General features: G+C 50.4%; 1 protein-coding gene across 1 annotated transcript; it reads right to left on the minus strand.

Moving 5' to 3' along the window:
- Nucleotides 1-6,984: 6,984 nt before the first annotated feature.
- On the minus strand, nt 6,985-10,514 carry EDN2 (endothelin 2; the record flags this gene model as incomplete). The annotated part of the gene is made up of 5 exons (XM_080632634.1): nt 6,985-7,096; nt 7,819-7,923; nt 8,683-8,802; nt 9,943-10,075; nt 10,451-10,514. 5 exons carry the CDS (start codon nt 10,512-10,514, stop codon nt 6,985-6,987), a joined length of 534 nt encoding a protein of 177 aa, XP_080488760.1.
- Between the last annotated feature and the right edge of the window lie 1,413 nt (nt 10,515-11,927).

Consider the following 11,927-nt stretch of genomic DNA (forward strand, 5'->3'; position numbering starts at 1 on the left):
GTTGCCCAGAACCACATCCAATCTGGTCTGATCATTTTTGCGGCCCTCCTCTGGACCTTCTCCAACAGGTCCATGTCTTTCCTGTACTGAGGATGCCAGAGCTGCACTCAGCCCTCCAGGTGGTGTCAGCTCTGTAGGAACCATAGGCTGTAGGACCTCACTTCTTACCTGCTCCAGGGCTGAGGCATGAGGAACAGTGTGGCTCCCTGATCACATCTCAGGGAGATATCAGGATCTCAGCTCTGCACTTGACAGGCTGGACTATGAAGATGAAGCCATTCCCACCTGACATTACCCCATAGAAGGCAGAGAGCAAAGGTGCTTCGATGACCAAAGAAACCACATTAAGGCTCCATCCCTTCTCTTAAGCTATGGTACGTGCACATCGTTGCACCGTCCCCCATGAACTTGGAGCAGAAGCCCCCTCTTGTAGTGCTCCAGCAGCTTTACCTGGAGGAGAATGGTTGGCTAGTCACCCTGGCACTGGAAGGGCTGGCACTGGAGCTGATCCCAGCACCAAGGCATGGATGGGAAGGTGAGCCTCACCCTTCGGACCGGGATAATATTTTTCTAATGGCTTGCAGCGGTTGGCTTTTGTTTTGCTGAGCTGTTGCTATGCACCTGAGGCTCCACAAGGGAAGTCGGCTCTCCAGAGGAAACAACACTGGCAAAAAGTCACCAAATCATTGTTCTGGCTGCTTTCTGTGTCATGAACAAACACATGAATCTGCACTTGTTTATCGGGAGGTACAAGGGCAGGATTTTGCCGGTTATCCGCAGAGGTGATTTGTCTATTGGACCTGCTAGTCTCAGCGGCAGCAGTTAGCCCCAAAAACAAAACCAGGAAGAGACTAAGTGTTCCCATACAACTTCCAGCACAATCAGCAGCCCTCCTCGAAAGCGCCTTTTAAACAAGAAGTGGGACAGGGAAAAAACAATTAGCACCAGAGGCTTTAATAAAAAAAAAAGAAGACAATTCTTCCATTAATCAGACCCTTATCAGCAGCAAAGGTGATAGAAAGCCAGTGTTTAATTGGAACCGAGAAAATGTGTTTGTGCTGGTGTGGAGAGCCTTGTCTATGTGAGCAGGAATGTGGCCTGCATCCTGTTTTCTTTACTGATGGGGGAGGAATCCGCTCCACAGTTCCTTGAAAGGCTGCAGCATGTTTTCCACCAGCTCCATGCTGGGTTTGTGAATTAGGTTCCTGCTTCTTCGCATCCTGGAGAGCAGCTTTGTGCACAAAGGGGTCCCAAAACACGGCTTTGTTTTGTAGGAACAGAACTGCCATCCTTCTATCGATAGCAGCAGGTGCCTGGGCTCCCAACATCCGCCATCCCATCATGCTCCATCCGATTCCGCTGTTGTCTGGGCAGAAGGACAATTCCCAAAACAGTGAGGTTTAAGATCCCAGCGCTGGTTTACTTGCTGTCCACAGACTCTGTTATTCACCTGTGCCTTTGCAAAGGGCAAGACAGGCAAAATGGGGTTTGTAAAGGATGTGAGGGTCATAAAGAAAGCCTAGCGTGGGTCATGCTCCATCCTGGTAGGGGTGAGCAGTTGCCTGGGGGTGCTGAGTGCCCTCAGCTCGCAGGAAGATCAAGAAAAGGCAGCATGCATGGGAGGATCCTCCAGTCCCTCTGCTCCTGTTATTCCTTTGAGGGGTACTTGATCATTGCCTTCTTCATGGGACAGTGTCCAACTTCTGACAGCTCCTCAGCTCCATCTCCAGCCCCAGGAAGGGTCTCTCTGGTTCGCCCAGATTTACCCTTTTCCCTCTGCCAGGGGTGCTTTCTGCTTCATTATATGTATCTCTTTATAGCATAGCATTCGTCTACCTCATCCCATGGTGCTGTGCTGGGTGCTTCAATAACCTTTCACCCTGTTTCAATACCATGGCATTAAATATAACATTACTTTAACACCAGGATATGTAACATTTTAACACGTAATACATACGTAAACATACATATGTACATACGTTACATGTGTGATACATATGTAATATGTAATTTATAAACACCTTTTCTCCTCTTCCCAGCCCCAACCTCTCAAAAGGGAATCACAGTCATGTCTCCATCCCACTTTTTGTCAGTGCAGTGACTCCCAGGATGAACAGCTCCAGCCCAAATTCAACAGCACAGAAACTCTAGGCAGCTTGGATGGAGATGTCACCTGCCCAAACCTCTTAGGACTGTCCTTGGAGCGCTGGTCGCACACATAAAAAGTTTGGCTTTCCTACATAGGAGTGGGAACGTCACCCAAAAGCAGCTCTGCCCAAGTGTGGCAAATTCACCCAGCATTGCAACCCAGCATAATTAAGCAGCATTCTCATTCACGTCATCTCCTGGCTTTGGCATAGGTTTTATTACAGCCATTACAAAGACAGATATTACTTTTGGATTGACTCACTTGATGGGTTGATCAGCACTTTATTGTAGCCTCCAGTTATAGCACTTTTTATGGCATCCAGAAGAACTTAACCATTAGCACACTATTAGGAAGAGCACTGGCAGCTGATTAAGTTGCTGAAGGTCAAAGACATTTGTCTTAATTGCTCCATGTGTGCTCCCTCCTCCTCCTCCCCACCAAGGGAGCTGGAGGGAGATCATTCTCTTTCAATAATAAAGTCACAGAGGCATACCTCGGATTTGCCATCAAATCTCCAGGGAGAGGCTTATTCACCATTTCAGAGCTTGTCTAAACTGTTATGGTCTCGCTGCTGAAACGAAGTCTTGGAGGTTTTCATGGCATGGATCGAAACCGAAAAGAAAAATAAAAGCCATCAGGGTGACTTATTGAGTTGGTTAACACATATTGCAAATAATGTGCTATTAGGGTCATAATAGAGTGAATGCATGGATATGCTGAAGGCAGGTTTCTGTCTCTGGGAGGAAAGATGATTTTCTAACCTCTGGTACATTCCACCTGCAAAAGCTCCATAGTCCTGGTGGCCTCCCACAGTTCACTCTCAGCTGGAAGTTCAGCTGCTCATGCAGCTTCAGCTTTCAGCTCTGGACTCATCTGACCTAGCTGAAGTCATAGAACCATCAGAAACCCATTCCTCACTGACTCAACCAGCTCATTCGTCCCACCAGGGTTTAATCTAGCATCAAAGTCAATGCTTGTGGGAACAGGAGGGATCAGCACTGAAGGCTGCTGAGTTGCTCTACTGCAGGTTAAGTCAACCTCACCACTTCAAGAATCCTTCCCTCAGGGAAGTCAATGAAGAGCACTCAGTTACTCATCAGTGAAGAGGTGTGAGGTTGAGGACAGGACTTCAGGCAGGGTCATAGGCAGTATAATGCTCCTGCTGAGCAGAGGAAGGTGTGACAGATAGGTGTGACAGATGTGTTTTATGCCAGCTCCACCTGCCTCAGCTTTCCCACCAATCCCCTCTGAAGGGAAATGATTAAGGGTTAAACTTGAGCCTAGCTCCCGTGGGAGGGACTTGAGTGCTTTATACTTCACTATTGCCTGGATCAGATAAGACCAGTTGTGGTCAACTACTGTGATGCCTAGAGCTGGGCATGGCATCCAAAGAACCTGTGGCTTTCCTTACCCTGCAGCGAGGAGATCCTGAAGATGTGGGATGTAGCTGACCACAGAATGCTCACCAGCCTGCGGCAGAAGGCATGAATTATGGAGCTGACATCCACGGTAGATACACTTGTTCCTCACTCCAGCCAGCTGAAGACAACCAGGCAAGTCAATAATCTTCATGTCCAAGGATACTGGAGCTAGAGATAAGATTTGACAACTTTAAACACTGAAGTTTAATCAAGTGCTCTATTTTCTTGGCTAGAACTCCCCACTGATGCATTCCAGGTCCTGCCATGGCTCTTCTTCAGGAGCTCCAGCTACAGAAAACATGCAGAGTCGCATGCAGGGCACAAGGGGTCCACTTTTATGGGAACTGTCAGTCATAAAAAGTACTGCTCAAATAGTCGTTTCTTAGGAAAGACCCCTTATGACACGTAGAACTGGCTTTGGAATTTCCTTGTTTTCCTGGATTTTCCTCTTCAGTCAAGTTTTATTATTCTGTTCTTTCCTGTTATGTGTGAGAATTTATAAGATATCCTCCTTCAGCCTACTTCAGCTCATCTTTATCACTGAATCCAATAACCTCAGAATAAGAACAGTTCTCTCTTCTCCCTTCTGCCCCTAATTAAGATGCTCTTAAGCATCTCCCCTCTCTTCTTCCCTTGGGTGATACCTAATTAGCTCTTGTAATTAAAACTGTGCCCGAAGGGCTGAGCTTTGCACAGATGTTGGCTTTGTTCCAGGCAACACCATGGGGTTACTGTCAGGCTCTGGTTGTTTTGGGGAACACCTGAGGGGCCTTGCAGAAGATCCCAGCAAGGATGTCATCCGAGCTTTTGGGATCAGGGCCTTGGGGGACTTTTCTGGGCGTCTTGTATATTTAAACTGGTTTTCCAGATGTTGACTTCCCATATTTCCTTCTGTAGCACTCAGCCGGGAGTCCAGAGCTTCCCCAAGTGAATGTGGACAGGCTGCCCTGGAAGATTATCCATCATTCAGCCCCAGATCAAGTTTCCTCTGCTCATTGATCTTGGGACCAGAAAAGAAAAAAACACCAATCCATCCAAAAATGGATTCATTTCAATTTTCTCCCTGTTTAGGTGTCTTCCTTCAAGGCCACATGCTGTAGCAGGGCTGGGGAGCGTTTCCTATGGTCCTACCTACAGCAAATGTGATGCTCCCCTTGTGCTGTCACCCGTCCAACCATCTGGGCCTCAAGCTGCCCAAACAGGGATGCTTTGTCCTCTGAGACCAAGAGCTCACTAGGGTCTTCTGTGACTTAAGGCAAGCTTGCTCAGGACCATTCACAAGACTGCATAGCCTCCCCCCTCTCACACAGCTCTGCTGCCTCAATCACTTTCACAGTGCTCTTGGGCACCTGGATTTCTTTTGCTTCATCCATCACAACCCAGCCATCGAATAAGGAAGAAAAATGGTATTGACTTTTGTCATTATTTATTACAAATTATATTTTGCAAATTACTGTCTGAAAAAAATCAATATATTTAAATAAATACACAGATTTCAGGATGCTACATACGGCACGTGTGCGATACGTCACTTAAAGATGAGATGTTACACACGCAAGGAGATATACATAGTACTTTACAGCAGTAGTTTCATTTTAAATTACTAGGCTCACATTAAACCATGTGCAAAGTTTCCTCTGGAACAAACCTTTTAAGGATTATTCTTTATGAAGAATGACTCAAACCTTCAGAAGGTCAAACATAGAAAAGATGCTGTGCAGCTTTGGGGACCAAATGATGAGTCTGCTCTATTATTTACAATACAATCAGTTGGTCTCATTTTTACCCCCTCTAGGGCTTAAAGCAAAAATCAAAGATGCATTTTGTTTGTCCAATGGGACCACACTTGCAACAGCCACAGATTTTTGGTCCAGCCACCAACTTCAAGCAGCCTTTTAAAATGCTCATGTGTAATACTGGATTGGGCAGCAAGGGGGACCCAACAGTGGTTCCAGGAGAGCAATTATTTCCCTGCACAAGCTGGATCTGCATCCACAATTTATAATACAAGTTAATCTGCCCAGGCAAACAAAAGTGCATTCACAGTACAGCTCCAGAGCCTCGAGATGGGTTTGCCTATAACATCAGTTCCTAGGTCCTGGGCTTAGTGCTTATTCCAAATTATTACTTCCCTTTGGGCCAGCAGCTCCATGCTGCTCCATGGCCTGGGAAGCAGCCGTAACTCTGGCATGGGCTCAAATCCCAGCCTCTCTTTTAAAGCTGTGCAGACAGCGCTGTGCTCTCTTCCCAATCCTTTTCTCCACACCAATCCCACCTGGCTGCCCCTTGCCTAATGCATTTTCTGTTCAGGTTACGCTTCTCCTAGTGACATGCTACCCATATACTGCTCATCAATTATAGAGTCTGACTCCAAGACCTGATCTAAGCAAAGAAGCAAGCAAGCCTTTGCATGCTATGTTCTCACCACCCATCTTCTCTGCCCCTAACCTTTCCTTTCAGGCAGAGCTGAGAGAAAGCTGGGATGTTGGGTTAAAAGCTGGACTTACTCTACCCTGCTAAGGGCATGTCCAAGGAGATGAGACAGGGAACTCATCCAGACCTGCTCAGACCCAGTGGGGCTCCCTCTCCCAGACTACATACATGGGGATCCTGCAGAAAGGCAGCTCTGCTTCAGCCTCCCCCCGCTGCTGCTGCGCTGGGTGGCAGGGGTCATGCTTGGATTTGATGCAAGCTCCAGTGTAAGCAAGCTATCCTCCACCTAAAGAAGAGCCGCTTAAGGACGGCCCTTCCGTGAATTCCTCAGCCAAGGAACGCCACTGACTGCTCAGTTGGCTTTCAGGCTTCTAGATGATACACTTGTTTTAATTAAAACTGGGAGCTGTTTTACCATGGGAGCCTCATTCACATGCACATCGCACTGCCTCGCAAGTAAGAGAAGAAAGTGCAAAGGTGGGCTTACACTGGAGGTAGCTTATCCCCATCTACAATGAGCAGCCAAACCACCTCTGACTGGGGCCAAGCTGGGACCATGCCTGGACATGGCTCAAAGGCAGAGCAGACGAGGCCAGAGATATGAGCTCAGTGCTGCCATGTCCAGAAGTGCATGGAGCCGCCTGGTTTCTATGTGATTCAACTGCCCAGCACAGGCTGACCCTCTGCCTAAGACTCTGGTGCAGAGTTAAGCTAGTACTCCTCCAGCAGGACCCTTGCCTGATCCAAAAAGGCACAGTTCAGCTCCACGACACATCTATGACTGTATACAGAGAGAGTTTTCCCTTTACAACAGTCTCTGGAGTGCATTCAGTACTGGTTCACGCAACAGGAGCATGGAGACTTCCACTTCTTCCCCCTTCCACTCATGGCCTTTCCTTCAGCTCTAACTACCGACAGCGGAGTTAGTGGCACCCACAGGACTCCCAGATTCTTCTGGTGAACTTGGTATGCACCTGTTTCTTATCTCTTCTTCTTCCAGACGTTTTTCTTCCAAGGCAAAACTGTTGGCTGTGCGCTCCTCCGGGAACGCTGCTGATGCTTGCTGAACTGCAGGCTGGAGATGGCAAGATCCCTGGAAACAGAGAAGAGGCACGATGGTCATTCTCCAGTCCCTTCGTCTACTACACAGCAACATCCTTCAGTATAACATTTATAAACCCCTTGCCAAGCCACATTCTGAGGCAGAAAGTGGGGAAGGAGGAGGGATAATTTCTAGCTGCAGCTGTATTAAGCCACAGCTGAGATCCATCCAGCCCAGTATCCCCTTTCCAATGGTGACAGAGGATCCAAGGAGCCCTGCAGCAGGGTATGATCCCAGTGATGCTTCCCCAGTTCTGCCTTTCAGAAGGTGTTCCCATTGCATCTGATTTAACTGCCACCAACAAATCAATGTGTCCTTCAGAGTGTCACCTCCCTTTAATTCATTTACATTCCACAGCTCACTGATGTGAGAAAAGCTTCTGGTCCAAGGTTGCTGCCCAGTCAATCAGTTCCTACCTGATGCTGCCCCTCCCCTTCTTGTATGTCACCCATTCCATTTCAGAGGAACTTCCAGCTCCAATCAAGAATCACATTTTATGTGATATTCCTCTAGTTTTGGAAGGACACAACCAACCCTGGTTCCCTCAGCTTTCAATTCTAGAGAGCAAAACCAGCCAAGTCTATTCATTTAAAGGGAGACAAGAGGGTGAAGTCACGTCAAATCCAAGTGGTACCCACAGTCCGGGGTCTCAAAAGCAGACCTTACAGTGCTCATGAGGGGATGTTCAAAGTGGGGTTAAGTGGCATGCTTACCTGAGAGCTCTCAGCAGGCCATGATGGGGAGGCCTCACACCACTGCTCTGCGGAGACTTCATTGATGCTCCAGAGGTCACTGGGAGCTTCAGACTCTCAAGGTACCTAATGAGCAAGAGGAGATACATGAGCCACTCACATCCAGCCATGCTATGGTACGTGCCAGGGGGAGTGTGACAGACTAAGACAGTTGAATGAATGTTTTTGAAGGGTTAATTGCAGCTTTTTAAGAGCTATTCATAGCTCACTGTTACTGCCATCCTTTTCTGTCAGACCTCACTCTATTCACAGTCATATGTAATGATTGGGGAGTTTAGCTCTTGCCTTGCTCTGAAATCAGTGGCAGATCTCTACAATGACTTTGCTCCCCACCTCCCTACTGTGTAAGCACTCCTCTATGCCACTGGCTGAAGCAAGACAACCGAAAGCCCACGTGCACAATGAAGAGAGCTGGCTACAGATGTTATTGGCTTTCACGCCCCAGCTCACATCAGTCCTCCTCTCCTGCAGCCTCTCCCACCTAAGCCATGCAGGAGACACTGGTATGCCAAAGTCTGACACCCTCCACCTGCCCCTCTCCTGGCTCCCTCCTTCGCACCCCACACCTCCTCAGCCTCCTGACAGCGGATGGAGGCAGCATTGCTTCACATCACCTACTAAAGAGACTGTTGTACAGCAGGAACACCCTAGCGACACTTTGCCAGGGCCTCTTGGGAGGGGTATGAAAGCCACTAGACAAGTTCCAGCTGTTTGCTAAGAGCTGCACAGCCATCCCCAGGGAGGCCCTAGAGCTCCTAAGCTCTGTCTGCTCGCACCCCCCTCCAAGCAGCCCCCAGGGACATCCCCAGAACCCCTTTGGCTTACCCAGGCTTCACCTGGCAGAAGGCAGCACAGATGCTGTCCCTCGAGTGCGAGCACTCACACCTGCCGAGCGATCTCTTGCGCCGCTTTGGAGGGCTCCCCAAGCCATAGGGAGCGGTGTGCCTGTTAAAAACAGAAGGCATCAGCTATGCAGCTAACCCCTTTATTAGCCACAGGTTTATAGCACAGCCTTGGGAGGCAGCCAAGCCAGTGCCAGGATAATAAAAAACTCATCTATAGACATAAGGTGAAAAGGCCACTGATAGATCTAAGCCTTTAAACTCCAGCTCCTCTCCCACCTACTGTTTTCTGCACCCTACCCCTCCCAGGGAGATTACCAGTATGTGCTGGGTTGCCAGTGGAATCTTCTCTCCTTGCAGTGGCCCACTGCCCATTGCAAGGGTCACCACAAGTGCTGGGTGAGCTGGCAGTGCGGCAAAGCGCTGCCCCAGTCCACCAGCAGCAAGCAGCCAGCTCCCTAAGCACTGAGACATCAGTGCTTTCCCTCCCCACCTCCATGGGCTTTAACACCCAGAACATGGTACGAATGAAGATGTCTTGGGGCCATAACAGGTTCTTCTGATCACAGCATGCTTTCAGAGCTGTTAGCACATTCCCCAGCTCCATCTCTGATAGTGATCTACTCTCCCAGAGGGTTTAGGATTGGCAGTGTCTACAACTATTCTCTGAGCAAGCAGCGAGTTGTAATTGCACGTTAGTAAGCATGATTATAACCACACCTGAGTACATGTGTTTTGCTACAGTGTGATGGCCATTGGTCTGAAACAGCTCGGAAAGCTGCTTTAGCATTCCTGAGGGCAGTACTTGGCAGCCACAGGATGTTAGTGCCAGCCCACCACTGTCTCATTAACAATGCTGGCAGTCAGCAGCCAGGGTTACAGCGCGCAAGTGGGTAGAGAAACTTTCTGACTTGCAGCTCTAACACCTCGGAGTTGTTTTCGCCTTGCAGAGGTACAGAAAAGGTCAGAAGAAGATGAGCCCTGGAGGAAGCAGCACCCTGGGCTTTCGCTCCACTGCCCTGTGTGTTGTACTGGAACTCCTGAGCAGCACAGCTTGTCCCTAGCTGGATTTTAGAAAGGACTGGACTTGCAGTGCTCTCCAAAGCAGGTGCTGCAAGAGCCTCCCAGAGCCAGGACCCTTTCCCACATTCCTCTAACCTAGCCCTGTCCTCCAACAGAAAGCACAGTCACTCAGCAGGAGTTGTCCCGTCACCCACCCCAAAAAACCTCTATCCCTGCTCACCCAGGTGTGTTGACCCAGATGATATCCAGGTGACAGAAGTAGATGCATTCCTTATCCAGCCAGCTATTGCAGGAACATCGCTTGGTCCTCGGGTGTGCAGCCAGGGGGGACTCCAGCGGAGGGTGGCCCATACCTGCAGCAGAAGGAGGAAAGGATGAGGTTGCAGGCTCGGTGCAGAGCAGTGGCGTGCCCGTCCGTCTGTCATCTCTGCAATTACACCTCCTTTAAGGCTTACGGCGATTTCAACGTGCAGGCGGTTTTACAGGAGGTGCAGCCTTCACCCATTAGGCTCCTACAGGACTTGCACAACCGCGGCGGCTACCGGGGCTACCCCAGAGCAAAACCTCCGGGCAATGCCCCTCGCCCCTCCGCCAGCCTCGGGGCAGACCCCAGGCACCCTCCGGCACACTCGCAGCCCCGCTCCCCGAGCCGAGGGGCGCGGAGGGGTGACCCCAACAGGGCAGGCACCCCCGGGGCACCGAGCCCCCCCCCCCAGCCCGGCGCTCACCGTCTTCCAGGAGGGCGCAGAGGGCGAGCACCAGCAGCAGGGCGCCGGCGGGGTGGCTGGGCATGGCGCGGGTCTCACCGGCGAGGGGCTGTGCTGGGAAGAGCTGAAAGTTTCGGAGACGTTTTCCTCGGGTTTTCCTCTTTCTTTTCCCCACTCCCAAGCCCGGCTCTCCCGATGCTTCTCCTCACGGTGCTTTACCGGAGCCGCCGCGATGCGTCTGGAGCCGCAGGCGCCGGGCAGGTGCTTTATAGCGCGGCCGCAGCCGCGTCACGGCCCCGCTCCGCCCCGCAGCGTGGAGCGGCCGCGGGCGCGCGTGGGGGGCGCAGGCGCCCGGCGCGGGTAGACCTGTCCTCCCTATGGGTAGACCTATTCCCCCCTATGGGTAGACCTGTCCCCATCATGGGTAAATCTGTCTCCGTGGGGACACACGCCCCGCAGCCTTCGCGACTCACGCGTGGGTCCTCCTATGGGGCAGTGAGAAGCGGCGTGAGGAGGAATGGTGCCCTTTGGGGGGTGCGATGGAGAGTGGGCACAGCGTGGAGCGGGGGGCACTGTGTGCGCTGTTTGGGGGGTTCGGAGCCCGCCGGAGGCAGATGAAGGCAGGGGGTAGTTTGTAGCCGCCGCCGGCAGATGGAGCGGGGGGGGGGGGGTACAGGAAGCGTGTTCCGCTGTGGGAGCCCGCTGGTCGCCGATGGTCCCCACGGGACCTCCGCTTCCTTGCTCCAGGCATGGCAAAAAGGGGCGAGTGGAACCAGGCAGTGTAGTGGGCAGCCTGTTCTGCATGGGCTGGTTTAACCTGGGTGAACCAGGCAGAACCCAAGTCAAGTTTCATGGGAAATTGTTACTCAGCTCGAGATAAGGCATCTGTTAAATGGAAGTCTCTGCTTCCTCTCTCCCTCTTTTTTCATTAAATCCATCTAAAGTCTTTTGCTAGGTCTAGCAATTAAAATTTCTTGCAGGAAAACTGTCCGGCCACTGTCTGATTTTGCTTCAGCATTAATGATGGCATTCTCAACATTACTGGGACATTTTTAGGACACAAATCATATGAAACACTGATGTCACCTCCCAGCAGGCACAAGGAGGTAGTCAGAGCATCTTCATCTTGCCCATCATCATGTGTGTATCATGCAGAAGCAGGAAACTGTCCCATGGAGAAGTGTTGGGGGGATAACAGCTTCCAAGTGCCCCATGTCCACTGAAGCTCAGAAAGGCAGCTCTTGACTTCACAAATCCTGGGAGCAGAGTATGCCTCAGAGCACGAGCAGGTTAGAAGAGCAAGCATAGAAAAAGCCAACAATAAACTACTGCACTTGACTTTCTTATGATGGATTTAAAGGCTTCTTAGAAAAAGGGAGTGTATTTTTATTTGTTTACCATGAGCAGTTTAGGGTTTTATTGCACTGTTGTCATGAACAGAGGCAAAATGATGGCAATTGCAGTCAGTGTGAGGCTTCATGCAAAGTGTGACACGTGC

The sequence above is a fragment of the Psittacula echo genome, assembly GCF_963264785.1.
Source record: "Psittacula echo genome assembly, chromosome: 21".
Lineage (NCBI taxonomy): Eukaryota > Metazoa > Chordata > Aves > Psittaciformes > Psittacidae > Psittacula > Psittacula echo.